General features: G+C 35.3%; 1 protein-coding gene across 1 annotated transcript; it reads right to left on the reverse strand.

The window, feature by feature from the left end:
• Nucleotides 1-6,677: 6,677 nt before the first annotated feature.
• Nucleotides 6,678-13,282, reverse strand: LOC104888968 (uncharacterized). The gene is made up of 6 exons (XM_010674086.4): nt 12,856-13,282; nt 12,082-12,184; nt 9,616-9,746; nt 9,424-9,495; nt 7,830-7,979; nt 6,678-7,192 (listed from the first exon to the last, which is right to left on the reverse strand). The coding sequence occupies exons 1-6, from the start codon at nt 13,051-13,053 to the stop codon at nt 7,073-7,075; spliced, it is 774 nt and encodes a 257-aa protein (XP_010672388.1). The 5' UTR covers nt 13,054-13,282; the 3' UTR covers nt 6,678-7,072.
• Between the last annotated feature and the right edge of the window lie 8,455 nt (nt 13,283-21,737).

Consider the following 21,737-nt stretch of genomic DNA (forward strand, 5'->3'; position numbering starts at 1 on the left):
TTTGGAGATGATCTATATATTATATAGATTTAGGTTCTTGGTACACCCCCATTCTCTATATATATATGTAAGATATAACCAGTTTTGAAGATTTAAGCCTTCTCAATTTCAAAAATATTTAAAATTCTAAAGACCTGATGTGCATGTATGCATTGGATTTTTGGGTTTGTATGCCAATCAAAGGGTAGAGAGGGGAAACTTTTACAATTTATAGATGACCTTTTGCACTCCAATGAAGAAACTGTTGGAATCTGCTCTTGGACTTGGAGTGTGGAGAGTAGGAAGACAATTTTCTTTTGGAAGGAGCACGGATTAGCTAATATTCAAGTTTTTGACAAAATAGTATGGCCTTAGAGAGCGGTCATCAGGATATCAGTCCTACTAAAGTTCGATTTGTCTTTTAAATAGAATTTCATACAATTCGGGCGACGGTTTTCAATTTTCACTAGTTCTTGCCCTTGCGGTATGCTCCGTATTATTTACCAACATGCATTTAAAGTCTTCAAAAATAGAAATAGTATGTTGTCTTTAAATGATTTTTTCACTCAGAAAGACCAACATGAGTATTATAGCGTAGTTGGTTAGTGCATTAGCATATCAAATGAGAGGCCATGGGTTCGAGTATATTAGACGTCATAGGTTCGAGTATATTAGACTGCCCGTAGCATTGTAGCACATAGCTCGATTTTGTGTGGTGAAGCTAACTGTATCAGAAATGTAGATTTTACCAGAAAAAGAGAACTGTAAAAGAATATTGAGTATAGTGTGAAGGTCTACTGTATTGCATTTGCATGTGGTAAAACTACTGAGATGCAATAATAATAAGAAAAAATCAGTGGATGAATAAGGTACCAATCGGTGTTTATTGATTTTTGCACCTTTTGACTGGAATTTTCGTGATATGATGACTTGTGCTATCAGATATTTGATTTTAGGCCAAGATTTGCATGGCTTTTGCTTTTCTTTGTACTGATGATCACTCTCCACTCTTCACTTTGCTCATCTTTTTTTACCTTTCTTTTGCTCAATAAAGCTCTCTCCTTTTCTCCGTATAAAATTCCACAGAATTGAAGTGGATTTTCCGTCAATTGACTTGACAGATATGAGATATTAGACCAGCACTATTATATGGTTTGAGTGCTTTGTCTTAGATAGTATCGTATTAGGAAGATGGGAATAATGAGGCGAGATAAATGTGTGTGAGTACTTTAAGATAGAATTTGGAACGAGGATATTGAATTAGGGTTGTAGTTGCAACTTGCACATTGAGGGTAAGATAAGAAAGATCTACATGAAGTGGTTTAAGCATGTGACATGTCGTGTAGAGGATGCACTAGTTAATTAAAGTAGTGGAAGGTCAGCATGCGAAAGATTGTAGAAAAGTTATGACGCGGATGAGAATGTTATAAAGAACTAGGTTTGCACAAGAATATAACACTTGATAAAAGAGAATGGAGTTTGAGAATTTATGTAAATGGCTATGGATATAAAATCTTGATTCATTTAGTCGTTTACCGGGATTAGTTGTTGTCGTTGTTGTAAGTTGACATATTTGGCTTTGACACGTCAGTTAATAATTGACCAATATTTATTCCCCACGTCATTAGACCAATTTCTATGATAAATATCATCTGATCTTTAGTAATAATTATGTTAAATCCTAAGATTAACATGAAAGACCTTTGATTACACTATGGTACAACACTGCTACAAATTATGACCTGCTTTAGTTGAACATACTTGATGCTGAAACAACTTTTTCTGGCATGGCATGGCATGGTTGACATTTGATTACGAATGTTTCTCTATGGGATAATTTTCTAAAGTCCTTTCACAGTTCTTGTTTTTGGGTGGAAGGTGGGGGTGGGAGGTTTGAAGATATTGAAAGAGTTTGAAAAGGGAAAAATTAAGAGATTAAACACTACCTTCATCTCATATTACGCAAAGGATTTGAACTATAATTGAGATTTTTTTTTGTTAATTTTGCCGTAGAGAGACATAGAAATTATTGCCAAAATTTTAATAATCACCTATTGCAACAAGAAATCAGTAACAAGTGTCAAAAAGACTAAAACAAACGTAAAATTGATTTTTTTTTATGGATATGTATTAATGTATATAAATTGTACCTTAGATCGTAAAGGCAGAAAAAAACTCTTTTTACCTAATGCGAAAGATATCTATTAGAGATGTACATTAATTTTAAATAGAACATAAATCAAATAAATAGGTGTGGCATTGTTCAACTTCTAATGAAGCTATGTTTGTCACATTGTCATCCAAGAACTTTTTTAGCTAATGTCTGTTGCTGGTGGAATATAGGAGTTTATGCTAATGAAGCTAACCATAATATTCCATTTTCCTTTGTGCATTTGCTAGATGTCGCTAACAGAAATACATGATAGCGGGCCAAACTACCGAAGTACCAAATACACGTTATATCTCATTGAGCTCTTTGTCTATGGCAATTAGTGAAAAACATTAGGCCAATGCTCAATTCAGCAACTTGATGCATGTGACAATTCGCACCAGTTCCGGAATTGGTTTTCTTTTTCCAGAAAATGTAATTGCATATTTGAATTAGGATATCTTCTTGAGTTAGATACAGAGCTTGTCAAGTAAAACTATGGTAATTTTATATATTTATATAGGTAAGGTGAAGAGTTTTATCAGGATATAATCTCTTGCAAGTCAATCTATTTCGAATTAAATAGCTAGATACTATGGGAGTTGCGGAGAAGTATAAAGGGGATCCCTCTCCAACCTCTCTCAAGGTACCATTAGTGGAGATCGAATCTCTCGCCTTAAAAATGAAAAGTGTAATTCTTTCCACTTAACCAAGTTTAGCTCGATTTTAAAGTTGCTAATATTCCTGGTAGTTTGTATGGGTACCCATATATAGGAGTAGCCACCTAGTATGTTACTTTTTTTTTTCCTTTTTTATCGAGCATTGTTTTGTCATCTTTGCATGAAATAGACCTATCGGAGGTTACTTTGGGAAGAATCTATATAGTTGGGTTGGGTTGACTTATGAGATTTTTCTATGTAAGACACTTCATCTTTATAATTGTTTGGATTTTCACACTTTCCAATACGACTTTGACAGTTAACATCTTAAATATGTGATACTAAAAATTATTAAAAAAAAATTGTTATTTTGAAATCATACATTGACACTAATTAAACAACATATTATATAATAACTTTTAATCCATATATATTAGCAAAAAAAAACAGTCAGAGCTAGAATATGAAGTTTAAATATTGTAATTATAAAAGAATAGAAAAAGTATAAATTTATTACGTTGGAGTTGAAATTTAAGGGCATTTATCTAGGAAAGTTTATTTTCATTCTCAATGCTACTTCAAATGCTAGTATGCTACCCAATATGATATCATTATGATTTGTTAATATAGTTTATAGTTATCAACATTAACCGATTGTTATTGACCCAGTCCATTAATTTGACACCTCTATGTACATTGTTTCCATTGTCCCAAAATAAGTTATAATCAATCTTTACCTATATATAATAATATTAGACTATTATTTTAGATGTAGGTGAAGATCTACATTATTTTGAGGATGTTCAAATTTATCATGTTTTTTGGGAAGCTAATGCGGCTGCGGATTGGATGGCGCATCGTGGTCACTCGACGACCAACACGACTTATTGATTTGAAGTTCGTGATTTACTCTTTGCCATAATCATCCAGCAAGGATGCTTTAGGATGGCCCAAATCCTGGGATCCCCCCTAGTTCTTTCTTTCCTTTATTAAAAAACAATAATAATAATATTAGACTATCTATACAAATATATTAAAAGGCGTGCATAAGCAAGCAAATGTGTCACGTGGTGCTCTTCCTAGGGAGTTTTAGTTCATGTAATCCATGTACAATAAAAAAATTGCGTAGTATAGGATTTGATCCCTAGACCTCACGAACATATACTAAAGTCTTAACCACTAAACTAAATTGTATTTAGTGTTATTTTCATAAAATATTATATTAATAAATGAAATTGTTTTTTATCCGGGCTATAATCCGGACCTAATAACTAGTTAACAAAAAGGCCATCACCTTGTGTAACTAAATCACCGATAAGTCGTTGGGTAGCTAAATAGAGTAGCTACTAGCTAACTAGCTAGATTCATGCTTTACAAAGAAACCTAGCTAGCTCAATCACGTTGATAATGACTCTCCAATTGTCAAATATCTATCAAAAAACCTTCATTAGATGCCATAAAAATCATCATTATAGAGTAGTACAATAGTCTCATATGGCATATGCAGTACCCCACAATCCACCATAATTTGCTGTTTACCACATTTCGGCAACCACGTATTTTATCATGGCATCAAAATGACAATGTTTCCCATGACCAAAAGCTGAAAATATAGCACTATTTTTGGAGGGTCCAAACTTGTGGGAGTACAATTTTTAGTTATCTCCAATTGCAAGTAATATCCTCCCAAGTTAGCACCTCCCTTCTCTTTCTCTATCAATTTTTTTCATCCAATTGTGGAATGATACATGATAGTATTGGAATCTCCTTGTAAACTTTATTCTTAAGGCAAATGAACACACTTTAGAAGAATCATTCATATAGTAAGCATGATAGAAGATTCCCAAATTCGTACGTCGAAATTTTCTTTCCTACCAAGAAGATGCGTATGTTGTTGATGCTTCTGACGTGCCAAACTAAGTGGGTAACACATCAAAAGTACCCATTTGTGCTCTTGTTGGGTTATTGGTAAATCTCAAATCAAGGTCGTTTTTATAAATGCATATTTTTGCAATTCAACTTTCACACTCATGGTCATAGGAGAACTTCTTTCAGTCAAATTCATGGGTTTGTTTTACGTACTATTTTCATCTTATGATTTGTCTTTGTCAAAGCTAAAAGCCATGCAATTTAATTTTTTATAGAGATGTACTAGCTTTTTGATAAGCATTATCATGGATATCATGGGGTAAGAATTGACAAATAGGTGGGAGTGGATGGTAAGTCAAGTTCAGAAGGCTAGTATCTAAGATTTTTTTTATTAGAAAATTAAGTCAGCCCAAAGGCTACTAGCCTGTAGGAAACACCAGCACATTGGCTGATAAGGCATGCATAACATGCTAAGGAAATACCCCAGTATAATGCTGGGGGTAAGGATCGAACCCTTGACCTCAAGGGTCAAGAGGGAGCGCTCTATCCACTTGAGCTAACTCTTATCCTTGGCTAGTATCTAAGATATGGATGTGAATTTCATCTATAATACTATTTTTTTTTTAACTATCTTTACATTACATAAATGAAGAGAAAAAAAATTGAAATCTTTGATCTTTCATAAGTACTCATTTATTTGAAATTTTAGGTTATTTTTTTATAACGCTAGCTAAAAATAAGTTGAAATTGATAAGAAGAAAGAAAGTCCATAAGTTAGTTTAGAACAAGATAAATTAATAATTTGATGAAGCCAAGAGGTGAAATAAAGTCAATGACAATTTAAAGAACTTATGTCTGACATGTCAAACAAAAATTCTTAAAGACTACAAATCGAACAATATCCGAATTCTTACGACTTTTGAGTTCAAACTTCGTTTCAGAACCATAATATTTTCATGCACATTTATACAAGCCTACTTCAAATCGATACAATTTAAACCAAAAATAGCGTTCATATGAAAACTTATGCCTCCCCTGTTCAAGGATGTCGAGTTTGAAATCGATTCCAGCAACTTGCTCAATTCATTCTAAATAAGTTTAATTTTGACTTATTTGAACTAACTTGACAATTAAAGGATCGTGTTACTCTAATTAATAATCTTATAAAACGTTGTAAGAGATCTAAATTTTGAAAGCCTCCAACAACTTGGGATCTCGAAAATAAGGCATATAGTTATCAGCATCCGACATTATAGAAAAAGCTGGAGATAAATTTTATGTGTTTGCTTTAAGAACTTTGTCCATTTCCATTACAATACATACACACTATTGCTCCACCATTGGTTAATGATTCACCAACCATAAATACTCAACGAATTGAACACTTCGTTGCTATCCGCATTCGTTAATGTTACGGTTGACCCAACTTGTCTACTATGAACTTTTCTTAGACGAGTTAAATTGTTTTCTAGACAAAACCTAGTTTCAACCAAGTTTCGGACTAGGAGACAATATTGTACCTCTACATAGGTAGGGAGAGTTCGGCACACAAATTTACTCCAGCTCTACCCAGATCATGACGAAATGAAATTCCACCTTATTCAGTATTTGAATATTTTTGACAAAATTGGTATTGTTATACCCTTGTAGGACATCAACTAGCATGAGAGTGCATAGTCATAGAAGGAAGTGATTGAGATATCAATGTTGTGCTCACTTGCTTAACCTTTGGTTAAGTCATGTCGGAGAAAGTTCTGCATGATATCAAACAAAATAGACTTTGGTATACCATACACACGAAGTCATGGTATATACTATATCCTAGTGCACTATGGATTTTCCAAGTAAACTGGCGCAATAACAACCTATCCACTCTAGAGGCAATCTGTTTGAGGCTTTGCTGGACGAGGTTGGGTGCCTGAAGTTAGCCCAACCCTGACCTGATTTAACCTCGCATATCTTTGCTCACTGATGACCAGCACTTGTGAGTACTACGGAACAAACAGCTAGTCTAGTTCGAGTTATCTCTAACTTAATACATATATTGTGAATGTAAAATAAAGAAGCTTTTGCCAAGATGTACCCCTGGTATGACTAAAAGGACAAACCCATAGAAGAACTTTTTAAAAAAAAAAAAAAATAGAGAAAGAGTAGGAAGGAAATAAAAGACAGGTAAAATATACATGCATTACGATCACGAGTGTAGGTACTAGATATATAGGATTCTTGTGTATGCAAGCGCGACATGAGGTTACTATTTGTCTGCCAAGTCTATTCATGAACTTCGGAGAAATCAGATACCGCAAGATGAAGCAGTTCTACCGCACCTCCAAACACTAAGGTAGGGTTGAGAAATTTCTGTTGCGGTAAGTGTCAGCTCCATGATACACAGAAGTGTACAGCAAAAGAAGACGACTTAGTCGCCTCCAGTATTATCCACTGCTTTCTTGTATTCAGGCTTAAGCTCGTACGTACCTTGATTCGTTCCTCTTTTGTTGTACACACACAGCTCATTCAGTATCTCTTTCAAAAATTGCTGAACAAAAATAATAAGAATATCAGAAAAAGAGGTTAGCCAGTTGAGTTCCCCTATTAAAGCATGATGAATCATTGTTTGTGCAAACATACAATGCAATTGGCCCCACCTATAAATTCGAGAAGGATATATTGTTATATTGTGGAGGGTGACTTCTTATGCAATAGAAGGGAGACTTATATTTGTTGATTACGTTATGTTAAGAGTGACTTAGACTCTGTTTTCCTCACCTAAATATTACTAAACTCTAATTATTTTCCTATAGAACTGATTGAAACTAAACATTACTAATTCAACATTGCATTTTCTACGATGTTATTAATATTAACTGTTTGAAACTAAATTTTACCAAATATAACTGCTTTCTACTTATTAAAAACTGATTTTTACAGATTTTTTTTTTGTTTGAAAAGTTGAAGAGATTAGAGCCTCAGTATTGTTTAAGGTGATTTGCTGGACATGTCATTCATACACTGCGTGAGACTGGTCTCATACAAGACCAGCTGCATCATTTGTCATGCCTGTCTGAAGAACCTTGGCATAGAAACCTCCAAAAATATATTCATCTCCACTGGAATGCCAGAAGCATAGTCCTTAAGGAAGGGGATTTTACATGATTAAACAAGAAGAAACTTACAGCAGGTTGATCTGTCTCTTGGACCAATTGCTTCAGTGCCCAGTTAGGTTTCCTTTCAAATAGCTTAAACATGATATCCTCCAATTCTCCACGATCCCTTCTTGTTCTCTTCATCTCTGGTGGCTTAACTGGTGCTGCCTTTCTCTTCTCCTGGAGGATACCATGAAACACATAAAAAGGTAAAATTTTCAATGCTTTTGATGGCAGAAGAAACCAGCCATATGAGAATCAACCATACTTATGACTTCATGAGCATGTGCATGGTGCGAATCAAAAGAACGTGAGATCAAGGATTAAAAAAAAACATTGTCGTGAGCCAGCCAGGCAGGCACCAGTAACACACTAAACAGCCCTGAATCAACCCTTTCCTCATCCCCAAAACACTAAAACAACAAGTTATTCAAGACACAAAAAAGGGCAAGTTCAAGCAGAATTCAAGTTGTCTGAAATAAAATCACTTCCCCCAGAGTTGATCACACTTTTGACAGGGTCTCCAAATGGTGTATCCTATACACTTGCATAAGGTTGAAGAAAATTGCAGATCTGGGTAAAGAAGGAAGAACAAGACCTCCCCATTAAGTGGAAGAGCTGTTGCTACAGTGAAGAAAGTCATCATAATTTGAGTGTCAAGGAATTGTCCTTCCTAAGAATGAAGGCAAGATCTGTGACACCCTATGCCTTTATTAATGTAAGACTCCAATAGCCTCTTCCGAAAATCTCACAAGAGATGGATTTGGATGCATTGGAGACACTCATACAATCACGTATTTGAAACAAAATTATTCAGAATTCAACTTTTTGATCTACAATTAAATTATCATCCATGGACATCCTTAAGGTCATTCTATGTGTTACACAATCAACTCAAGGGAAAACCCTATAATATTTATTAGGCACCAATGTTGAAGAGGCCATAGAGCGATACTCCAACAGCTCAACCCCTCAGACCCAACACAAAAGAAACAGAAAAGAAAAAAAAAACTTCATGATTTACATTGGTTTTAAAGTAGTTATAAAATGTGACTGAAATTATTGGACGTGGATGAAGAGAAGAGGGAAACAAGCATGAGAAAGTGTTATGAAAGAGAAACGGCTTTGATGTGATAGAAACACAGAGGGGAAAATAATTGACATATACTTCAAAGGAAAGAGTGACATTTATTTTGGGCCAAACGAAAATGTAATCAGCACAGTAGTATGGAAGTAGAGAAAAGGAGCATTGATATTAGATTCATTGACCAATAGTCTAATACTTCCCAACTCCATTAAGTTACTTCCCTAAATTTTACAAAAAAGAACTGAGCGGATAACTAATTTGAGTTCATGATGCCTAAGCATGATTCATAAAGTACAAATGAGTTATGCTTGACAATTTAAATTTCATGATGAACAACAAGGTTAAGAACAAGTTACATCAAAGACCAAAAGGCCAAACCCTAAACAAGTGCAAATTGATACAATAATAAAGGTTCAACAGCCAAAAAATATGAACAAAGTATAGAGCAAAGAGATTACTACCACACATATTTGCAGCAAGGTACAGTGAAATGAGAAGTGAGAAGGATAATGAGACAGTACAGTAATGCAATAATACCTTAGCATTAGCACCAAGTCCTACCAATCCAGGCATAGGCCGCATGTGCACACCACGATCATTATCAATTACCTGTTTAAGAAGTCAAGGAATAAACAAAGTTTCCCCATGATCAAAACAATTTCAATCATAAACTGGGAAGGCAAAAGGAGTTAACAAAGTGGGCGACAGACAATAACATATAGGCCTTACCTGAATCTGTCTGTTTTTAATCATGGACTTGTTAGTCCTTTCACGGCACAATCTTCCGTACTCCTCAAAATTTTCATTATGGGGCTTCATGTCAAATTTATGCTCAACTTTGCCTTCCACCGATACCTTACCTAAAGGGGCAATATCACATTTACACAGGCAACATTCATAAATAAACTCAGGTAAATGCCTCCATGCAAAGAAAACAAAAGAAAAAAGGGGCAAGAACAACAAAATCCACCCAGTTCAGGAAAGTCCAGATATAAAGTCCTATAATGGCATAACCTGTAGCAAAACTACTACGGGAAGACACGGTTGAAACACCAGTGATGGTAATCTTACAAATATGGTAGTAGTAGTAGACAGGGGGATTTACAGATACAATAATTGCGCTACCATGTCTAGTAGTACTCCCTTGTTTCTTTTTATTTTACACACTCGGTACTTTTGTACTATTAACATACTTCATTGACCATTGTTGGTTATTTGTGCGTAAAGAAAACATAATAAATGATCTTGCTCAACATATATTTTCAATTTATCAACTTTTTTGAACTTTTACTTATTGATAATTAGAGATATTATTGGTCCAAGTTCTACGTTGGCAAATGTTAAAGTAAAACTGTGTAGAATAATAAGTAACAAGGTAATAATAGGAAATCCTCGATCATATAAGAACAGGAGTTTTAAGATTGGGGGAAGAGGTTGGAGTAGTATTACCTAGTAGAACCTATGAAGTGAGGACACACAACCATCTTGGATAAACAGAAAAGAGGAAGGAGAAAATGGGGAGCAGGGTTATAAACAGGCCAAGAATCTACTCTTAAGGCTGTTCTCTTTTCACTATGAAACCCTAAACTTATTCGAGCTTATTAACAAACTTATAACTAAATTATTAGCCTTGGACTTAAATTACTGAAAACACATCTTCCTTGAACTTCAGTTGAATTTGAACATCTGATCTCAGAATTTTCAAACTAACCTTTGCATGAACATACTAGAGCTAGTTAGCCTAAAAGCAATGCCTAAGAAGAGAGCATCACCACAATGCATGCAAACAAAGTTGTATCACCACAATGCATGCAAACAAAGTTGTAGTGCACATATCGGTAGTGAAACTATCATGAACATCAATGATCAAACGCGTATATACGCGTACACTGGCGTGATGCAACCAAAAAAGAAGGTTCTTTTTTCCTTCTTTGCTCCTTTTCTCTCCTTTTTAGGGGCAGGTGGGGAGTACAAATCTAGCATGGATTTAGAGACTTAATGAGGGCAATTGACGAGCAATACATTATCTGTTGCTTCTAACTAAAGCAACCATGCATTAGGATCTCGAAATTCTTGGTAAGTTCACTTGTTCTTTTGTTTGTGCCATCGAATCACGTACCAAGTTGCTTTCCTACGTACAATTAAGATCTTGAACATTAATATCATCGAAACTCTTCATCATAGGAGGGCTAAAGCATGAACAAGCTTAATTAATTCTCCTATACCCAAGATACCAAGTATGAGGTTCCACGTACTCATACAATCTGTCAACATCCTAAAACTCTTGGAGACGCGATCTACCACTCTGGAAGTTGAGAAACCTTCTACGCTAGCTCTGCAGATGAGATTTTCTACAACAAGAAAACCTACAATAACTTATGTGAATATTATTTTCAAGCTAGCATTAGGACCCCCAAAAAAACCAGGTCTACCATTCGACATACAAATCTGAAAGACAGAGAGTAGAAAGTTAGAGGTCCCACTTCCCCCCCCCCCCCCCCCCTCCCCCTCCGATTTGTTTCCCTACAATATGTATGTTCAGCTAAGCTTACTTGTTCTAGTAAAGTAATGAGTTTTTCCCATTTCATATAATAAATTACTACATCTAAGAAAGCATCTTAGTAATACATACATCAGAACCAAATTCCGAAAAAGGTATATGATGCGTCTCCGTACTATGTTTGCAAAAATTGAGCGTCTTTGAATTAAGTATAATTGAGTGGAAATCCATGAATGATAATTGTCAGCAGAAAGATGTGCGGAGCAACGAGAGAGTCAAGCAAGTCAACTAGTAAAAGGTATAGAGATCAGAAAAAAGAATATACATGCTGGAATAAAACAATGAATGAAATTTGAATTTGCCAACACCATAAAAACCGGAAGTTATAAAGTGAACTTCAAGCAATACCACAAAGAAGGTTTGTGATGCTGAAGAAAAATACTCCATCATTCAAGTCAAGTTCTAATATACTAGCTTTCAAGCACTCAATTTAAGTCAAACATTAAAAGAGTCAAACATTAAAATAACCCTGTGATTCGGCCGAGGAACCTTGGCCAACTCACATAAACTGACTAAAGCAAAAGTTGAAGAATAATAGAACAGAACACAAGTGGAAAAAACATATATACCGAACGAACGCATAACACAAGTCTCAACTGAATCAAAGACAATTTACCGTTCTTATTAAACCTCACCTGGATTGGACTCGGCAAATATACACATCGGAACAAAGTCCTTAAACATATTTAGGGAGTAGCTCCTAGGACCGACATCGGAGCCATTCATCTCCATTGTAAACTGCTCAACATTGATGAAAGTGCAAAGATAAGTGGATAACTATGCCCATTCAAATGCACAAGAAACAAATCTTATGCATATAAAACAATAATTGAACTCTAACAATAGTGATATTCTTCTCAATTTAAGTCCAATTTTGACCTCTTTAATTTGTCCCAAAAGATGAATCCAAAAGACTTCTCCTCACATCTTTACTCTACTTTTGCTAAATTCATGCCAAATGTCTATTCTAAAGTAAGTTTACCTTTAATACTTCATATCACAAAAGCTACAAACATAAAATCTTATGATCTACGCAAAATCAATCGAGTACAACATTAGCTAATCTTCTCAATTTTACTCTTTCAAAATCAAACAAAAACTAAACATGTGTAAGTGTAGCATCGTACTACTATCTTTTTTTGTCCAATTCCATAATTTTCAAACCTACTTAAATTCATCCCTAACACAATCTAATAGTAGTATAGTTTGATTTAGCTACAACAACTTATAAACCACAAAATCAACCAATTCAACTAAAATCAGATTAACAAAACCTCAATTAAAGACCTAAAACTCAGTCTAACAAACACAACAACACACAAAAAGCACAAATCACTACTACTACTACTACTACTCCAAATCATTAACCTCAAAAAAAAAAAAAAAAAAAAAGAGGAGAGAGAAAAAACCTGGACGGCGGAAGAATCATCAGGACGAAGAGGATCAAGCGAAAGAACAACTTTCGCTAAAGGTTGAGGATCGGAAGAAGAAGCGCGTGCTTGCCAAGATTTTGATATGACGAGTGGACATTTCATCAACCAAACCGATCCTTCCGCTTTCCCTGTATCAACTGTTCCGTTGCTATTTTCACTATTTTCTTCCTCCATTATCAATTTCTTCGAGCTTTTTTCTGCAACAACAATGGAGTTTTTGTTGGAACTGTCGTAGTATTAGACTATATTAGTTTTAGCTGTGTTTGTGTTTTGTGTTTGTTTCGCCTGGGTTTAGTTTTTCTCTCTCCTGTTTTTAGGCAGTTTTGGGGGCGATGAGACTAGAGTCAGAATTCAGGAATTTGTTGGACTCGTTTTCTTTTCTTTATTTTGAAGGAAGGTTTAAGTTAAGGCGGTTATTGTTAGTTTTGTTTTGGGTTTATGGTTTTTGTTACAGAAGTTTCAAGGGTGAAAGTGTTTAATGGGCTTGATTACATTTACACATATGTCTTCAACCCAATGTTATCAGGATCTGAATCCTACTTTAGATTATAGGGATTGGTAGGATTGCATCGACGGAGATCGTAAGATCCTGTAATTTCGTAAAATAGAGATAATTATGCTAGAATATGATCAGAAACTCAGGTTAAAATTTACATTAACAACTTATTTCATTGACAAATGGTGATAATTTTTCAATATTATAAGATTGAAGTAACATGCAACTAAAATCTAATAGGAGAAATATAAAATGTGAAATTACTTTATGATTTTTTTACGATAGAATCGAATCATAGGATCGTAGAATCGTATTAAGATCCTATCATGTGATTTTTTGAGGTTGGGTAGGATTGAAATATCTTACAAGATTAAGATCCTACGTAGGATCGGGATCAGTGAGCTCCTTCCGAATCGTAGAAACGTAGGATCCTAAGATTCGGATCGGGATTTTAACAACAATGCTTAAGCCATTTTGTTCATTTTAGAGCTATTGAATTTTGTAAAGTTTTGGAGGGGGTTTATTAATTGTGAATGGGATGGCTTTGGTAGATCAAGATTTGAATAAGGTGATTTGGGTTAAATTTTGAAAAAATCAATAATTTTTTACAAATTCATAATCCCAAACTGTACTTTGATAGTGGTCGAATGTAGTAGATTAGGACAGATTAGAAAGGATCATGAACCTGGAACAAAGTTGATTGCAAATCCAATTATATGATTTGACACCATGTTCTAACTTAAATATTTCCTCCGTTTTTTATTAAATGTTACACTTTTGAAAATTTGGGTTCCCTGGGCAAAAATTGAAGGAGTGATTAGGAGAAAATAAGGGTAGGGGATTAAGCATGTGGGGACCATTGCACATGGGGTTTAAGGGAAGGGAGGAGAGAGAAAAGAGGACCCCAACTTGGTTCCCCACGACCCCACCACCACCCCAGCAGCCCAGCGAACTCCCACCACCACCCCCACCACCCACCCGAAATCCCCACCCACCCACCCAAAACCCCACCCCACCCGCTGAAATCCCCACCCACTCACCCACCCGAAAACCCCACCCACCCACCGAAAACCCCACCCCACCTGCCGAAATCCCAACCCACCCACCCGAAAACCCCACCCACCGCCGAAATCCAACCACCCACCCGAAAACCCCACCCCACCGCCGAAATCCCCACCCACCCACCCAAAAACCCCAACCACGTGTCGAAAACCTCACCACAGCCTCGCGAAACCCCCACCTCTACCGCCGAAAACTCCACTCCAGCCTTGAAAACCCCACCTCTACAGCCGAAAACTCCACTCCAGCCTCGAAAATCCCACCTCTACCGCCGAAAATGGAGGACATGTGGTTTTTCGCGAAGAAGATGGCAGGACATGTGGTTTTGCGCAAAGAAGATGGCGTGGTTTTCGGTGGGTGGGGGTGGTCGGGTGGTGGGAAAGGTTTTCGTGGGTGGGGGTGGTGGGGGAGGTTTTGCATGGGTGGGCTGCTGCGGTGGTGGGGAAGGGGGCTGCGAGGTGGGGGAAGGGATTGGGCAGCTGAGGTGGTGGGGGAGGGGTGGTGGAAGAGAGGGAGGAGGTTTAATTAATTTAGATTAGTATATAATAAGGTTAAATTAAGTTAGTTTAATTTTGGTTAATTGTTATAAGTAATGGTAAGTGAGTAATTTTGCAACATAAAACTTTCCAATTTAGGAAATACAAAAAGTGTAACATCTATTTCAAAACATGCAATTTAAGGAAAGTGTAACATCTAATAAAAAACGGAGGAAGTAACAAAATATGTTTGCCAACTTTTAAGATTACAACATATTTCCTCCGTTTCTAAATAAATGCAACACTTCGAGTCCACTCATGGTACACCCGGGTGTACCATGCTCATGGTACACCCAGGGGCATTTCTGTAATTAATTGCAAGTTAAGGGGCACGCTGGTAATTTCGGGGCAATAAATGACAAAAAGCAAAAATCTGAATCCAATTCTTCTTTCTTGCTCATTTCTCTCAATTCTTGCTCACCAGAAAATCTGATTTTCAATTCTTCTCTCTCTCCTCCTTTCAAACACAACAATGAAGATCTGAAATTCGCGAAAAAAAAATTCCAGATCTGAAATCCGCGAGATGAACGATGAGATGACGATGACGCAGACTCGAGATGATGATGATGAGGCGACTGAAGAGACCCACAACCCATCCACGACGATGATGAAGACCCACGACCCAGATCTGATTATGTTTTTGCTCATTTGTTTTGTTGTTGATGTTTTTCTCATTTCCCCTCAGTTATTCGTATTGCATAAACCAGATGCTTTTGTTTTACATGATCAGAACATGAACAAAATTATGGGTGCTGATTTTGAATTATCATTGTAGGAATGAGCAAATGTATTTTGCAATAATTTTGAATTCTAATGTTCAAATGAGTCAAGCATCTATGCTTATTTAGAATGATTGAAGATTATGTGCTCATTTCCATAATTTGTGTTGGATGATTATTGCTGCTTAGTCAACTCTTATACTTGCTCTAGTCTTTTTTTTTCTATTCATTTCATCTCTTTCTTCATTTTCTTTTTTGCTCACCTGTAATTAGTTCGTTTTCGTAAGTGCTCATTTGCACCAAGTTTGTTCATTTTCTTAAATGAGTAGAAATACTTGCTCATCTGCTCATTTTACCCATTTGTTCATTTGACTATTTGCTTAATTTGCTCATATACTCATTTTGCTCATTTGCCCATTTTGCTCATTTGGCGAAAATAGCCTTGGGTGTACCATGAGCATGGTACACCCAGGTTTACTATAAAGATTCTCCAACACTTCTTGTTTTCACGTTTATCAATGTATTATTTTAACCATTAATATCGTCAATTATCAATAAGTAAAAATTATAAAAAAATGATATTTAAAAAATTCACATTCAGACGAATCTAACAAGATCCCGCATGACTATGTTTTTTCTAAAATGTAAATAACCAAAGCTAATTAAGGTTTAAACTATGAATAGTAAACACAATGCAAATGTTGCACTTATTTAGAATTGGAGGAAGTATACTACAAACCCGTGGTTATCCAGTCCAAATGCTAAATTTTTATAAGAACACAATTGATTACATCATATGATATACTCCATAACAACATAGCTTGAACTACTTTACTACGTATATACAAAGGCCTTGTTTGGTTGATAAAACAAATCATGAAAAGTGCAATTTCTTATGAAGTAAAAGTATATGAAGTTGTTCGGTTGGCAAAACCATGAGAATTTGCACTTCCTAGGAAGTTCTACTTCTTCCATAATGGAGGAAGTTACTTACCTAGGTCCCCCTAGGTAAGTAGAGCTTCCTAAAGGAAGTTCTACTTCCCATTATCAACCAAACACAATTTTACACTTCTTAGAAATTTTAAATATATGGAAAAAATAACTTCCTATATAATATATACAATCAATCAAGGTCAAAGTAGTAACTATGTCTACTTTCATATTAAAATTAGACTGTCTCTTTTAATAATTTTTGTTTGGAGGAATCTATTAAGGGCACTACTGTAAATTCACCTAGCTGATGACTCACCTCTGTACTGGCACTGGCACACTAATTATTCCCTGAGAATACCGTTGCCAATATTCCTTTACAGTACACTTTTAGTCCTATATAATATGTAATAAGGTGACAGCTATGTTTTTTGAGCTTATCAATGAAATAGAAACTTCTCTCCCTAAAATTCTGTGCTCTACATTTTCTCTGCAATGAATGAATGATTTGCTGTGACAATACAAGTCATCATAGTATCAGAGCTCCCATTGCAGTGAGAAAAAATCAAAACTTTACTCTTCATTCCCTTCTTGATCTTATCCCTCCTCTTTTCTTTCTTCATCTCTCTTCTGTCTTCTTCTCTCTTAAAAAAATCTTCTTCTGCTTCATAATGACAACAAATGGAGGAAGAATTACCTTCCAAGATATGCTCAATCCCTTGTTTCTGCACCCATTTGATGGTGCAAACACAGTGCAAGTGGAGAAGCTGCAAGGTTCTACTGACTACAGAGCCTGGAGCAGACAAATGGAGATCAGTTTGTCCTCAAAACGCAAACTTGGATTTGTGAAGGGCACAGTCACAAGAGCTACTGATGATGAAATCAAAGCAGAAATGTGGGATGCTTGCAACAACATGGTAATAGCCTGGATAACTCAAAATGTTTCTACTTCTATTAAAAAATCTGTGATGTACATGACATCTTCTAGGGAAATATGGCTAAACCTAGAAAAACGTTTTTCCCTCACTAATGGGTCTAGAAAATATAGACTGAATAGAGAACTCTATGAGATTAAACAAAACTCTGTGCCTATTAATGATCATTATACAGCCTTGAGTGCTATTTGGGAAGAACTAGATGCCATGAATGCCTTACCTGCTATCCAAAACCCCACTGAAGAAGTCCAAAATCTCTTGAATGTGATTGAAAAACAAAGAGAGGAAGCTAAACTTTTTCAATTTTTGAATGGTATTGATGATGTGTATAACCCTCAAAGGAGCCAACTGCTTTTGTTAGACCCCTTACCCTCTGTTGAGACTGCAACAGCTGCATTGCAACAGGAGGAAGCACAAAGAGAGGTTCTGCACCTCAATAAAGTTGACAATGATGCTGTGGCTATGTATAGCAAAGCAATGGAGAAACCTCTAACCTGTCATGTTTGTGGAAAAAGAGGACACAAAGGAGACAGATGTTGGTTTGTTGTTGGATTTCCCAAAAATCACCCTAAACACAATTCCACCCCAAACACTTTCCCTAACACCCCCTACACCAAACCAAAACCCTTTCAAGCACCCTTTGGTTCAAGATGGACTCCCTCACCTAAATACAACAACCATAAACTGGCAGCTGTAGCCCAAACCACTGACAATACAACAGTTCAACAACCCTTCAATGATACCTCAGGGGTTCTGTTCACACCCCAACAGCTAGCCCAACTAGCCAAAATGATGCCTAAACTTATGTCATCTGGAAAAGGATCTGAAACTGATGAAGAGATTAATCATCATTTCTCAGGAATGATATCATCTCATAATGATGAAGGGAATACTGTAAAATGGATCATAGATACAGGGGCCTCAGATCACATGACACCCTATGTGAGTAATCTGAGTCACCCCACTGCAGCGCTCAGCTCTTCTAAGATCAATTTGCCCACTGGTGCAACAGCTGCTGTGTCTCACATTGGTGTTGTTTACCTGGAAACTGGATTGGTGTTAAATGATGTTTTGTGTGTACCACATTTTAAACATAATTTGTTATCAGTGCAGAAATTGATCACTGATAACAACTGTCAAGTCAATTTCTTTCCTACTTACTGTGTTATAGTTGATAGTAACACCAAGGAGGTTAGGGGCATGGGTGAAGCAAAACAAGGTTTGTACTATCTTGTTAACCATGTAACTGCTGATAAATACACACCTATGAGCCTTACTGTCACCACAACACATCAACAAACCTCTGACTCAGTAAGTGACTTGGACCTATGGCACCATAGGCTAGGGCATGCTTCACTCTCCAAACTAAAACACATTCCTTGTGTCCAGCCCTTTCTGAAACAGCACACTAAGGTCTGCATCACTTGTCCAATGTCAAAGTTCACAAAGCTTCCATTCTCTCTCAGTAAATCTCATGCTCCCTCACCATTTGATCTCATCCGCATGGATATTTGGGGGCCTTATAAGGTTTGTTCCAAGGGTTGATTTGCTGTGACAATACAAGTCATGGTATCTGACTTGTATTGTCACAACAAATCATTCATTCATTGCAGAGAAAATGTAGAGCACAGAATTTTAGGGAGAGAAGTTTCTATTTCATTGATAAGCTCAAAAAACATAGCTGTCACCTTATTACATATTATATAGGACTAAAAGTGTAATGTAAAGGAATATTGGCAACGGTATTCTCAGGGAATAATCAGTGTGCCAGTGCCAGTACAGAGGTGAGTTATCAGCTAGGTGAATTTACAGTAATGCCCTTAATAGAATCACATACAGGAATGTTTTGTGGAGTGCTGTTCATTAACAAAATTGTCATTCCTGTCAAAAAAAAAAAAAAACAAAAAAAAATTGTCATTAATATGATAGTGCACATATACGATATAAATTTGTCCACGCAATACTACAATAAATTTCTCTCTAACTCACATTAGTGTACTCCATAATTGCTTTAGTTATGTGTCGCCCATCCTCCCAAAGTTCATACTTCATATTAAAGGAGATAATGACATTTAAATATATCTTTTATAACTTCCGAAGTGGGTAATCAATAAATTTTTGAAGTTATTTTACCTGAATATACATACGAATATACCAAGTAAAATTTGGCATAGTGAAAGGAATATAACCTTCCAACTTCTATATTGGAGGTTTAATCAACTTCTAGTAAAAGCGGTGAGACTCGATCCTAAGACTTTTGAGATCGAAAGTGATGCTTGTACTATTAGATATAACCTGCTGCTCAATATTGAAAATTGAACAATAAGAAAAAAGAACCTTAATGATTGCGAATTGTTTTTCAATCACGAGACTTCTCTTTTGTTTGAGGCGAATTCAAAATTGTTCGAATTGTGTAGTCATCCGTTATTGCTATTGGTAAACGACCCATAGCAATTTGATTATAATTTAATTCGTGACGATCATAAGTGGAAAGTTCATATTCTTCGGTCATTGATAAAGCCCTATATTGAGTAAAAGAAATTAATTTTAGAAAAACTTGGAATCAAACTAACCTTTAAAGTAGAGATAAATTTCCCCTAAAAAAAAAAGTAGAGATAAATCAGCTAATTTCAACTTCAAGATATTATCTGCCGACATTCATGTCTTTTACACGTTTTATATATATTTTCTGGGAACGAGTCTTGTACAAGCTATTGGTAAAAACTAACAAGACGATCAATTTTGTCAAAGTGCCCCAATTATTTATGGAGAATAGGCTCAGAGCTTGGATTGCTTCAACTATAAGACTTCCAAGGGCCTGAATATGCTTATATGAAACCAAATTTAATAACTTTTTTGTTTTCTCAATAACAAATTACTAATATCTAAATGAATCATATACAAGCAAAAAAATAAAATAAAATACTATTGCAGAGACTATGGAGTATTCATACGTATTGGGAAGGTATAAATATGTAAAAGAAATGTCCTTAAAAAAATTAGAAATTGCATTATAGCGACTTTGATCCCATAATCTGAAGTTCATATAATAAATTCTTCCCCTAAAAAAAAGAATATAATAAATTCTTAATCACTCGATCAAGTTGTATTTAATATTACCATTTTAAATTACAATATTAATAAATGAAAATCTTCCTTACCCGAACATAGCTCGGACCTAATAACTCATGCTTATTGTAAGCTTGCAAATATTTAAAAGACTCAAGGTTGGCCTAATTAATTGAAGCCTGGAGGCCCTCCTTCCACCATTTTGATAAAAAATATGCTTCTTTCCCCTTGTAACCTGGGATCCTCAAATCCCTCACTTGTAACAAATCTTTATCTTACCTTACAAAAAAATTTAAAGCTTGCAAATGCATCAAACACAAGCATATAAGACTCTTAGAACATGCCATTTACACACACTAGTATAGAGTATTTGTTCCCTTTTAAATTAAACTAGTATTTAGTACTCAGAGCAATATCCCTGGGTATTTTTGTATGTTACGATAGTAGCTCAAGTAACGTCAGTTGGTGTAAAATGATGTCATTAAAAAAGAAGGAAAAGAATTTATCTAAACTCAACTAAATTTATGTGAATTTTGTTGAACTTATTAGAGCATAATGAAATTTATTTTACAAGGTGTTAAAATTTAATTGAGCTTATCTAAACTTATTTAAAGTTTGAAGAACTTATATGGACCTATTAGATATGAATTTGCCTTCATCAAATAAATTTATCGTGGTCAATTAAATTTATAGATTATGAGAAAGTTAGGCTTCATCAATGACAAAAACAAAAATTAAAGACTTAAATTTCATTAATAATGAACTTAGTTTTACATTTAAAATCAATATAGCATTTGCAAGCGAAAAAAGTTTATTCATACTTAAAATTTATGGATGCACCATGAACCTAGTAGGTTTACTATGAATTTTGTAAATGATCTCATCCAGAAGTAAAACTTCTACTCTGAATTTAATATCAGAAGTGATCCAATTATAACAAAAGAATTTATCTTGTAAGACATCACCTACTAATTAAAATTAGGTAATGATAAACTCAATATTAAAAAGAGAATTAACCCAATAGTAACTAGGTTAATTTCTTTCGGTGATTAGTTTAATTTATTTAGTCACTAAAATTAGACCGTATCTTTTAATAATTTTCGTTGAACAAAAT

Source organism: Beta vulgaris, chromosome 1 (genome assembly GCF_026745355.1).
Source record: "Beta vulgaris subsp. vulgaris cultivar EL10 chromosome 1, EL10.2, whole genome shotgun sequence".
In the NCBI taxonomy this organism is placed as follows: domain Eukaryota; kingdom Viridiplantae; phylum Streptophyta; class Magnoliopsida; order Caryophyllales; family Amaranthaceae; genus Beta; species Beta vulgaris.

Coding starts and splice junctions, on each gene's coding strand:
- LOC104888968 (XM_010674086.4), bottom strand. CDS start 13,053: ATGGAGGAAGAAAATAGTGAAAATAGCAACGGAACAGTTGATACAGGG. Junction 9,496..9,615: donor TTAAAAACAGACAGATTCAG/GTAAGGCCTATA, acceptor CTTCTTAAACAG/GTAATTGATAATGATCGTGG. Junction 7,980..9,423: donor GACTTGGTGCTAATGCTAAG/GTATTATTGCAT, acceptor GGTATCCTCCAG/GAGAAGAGAAAGGCAGCACC.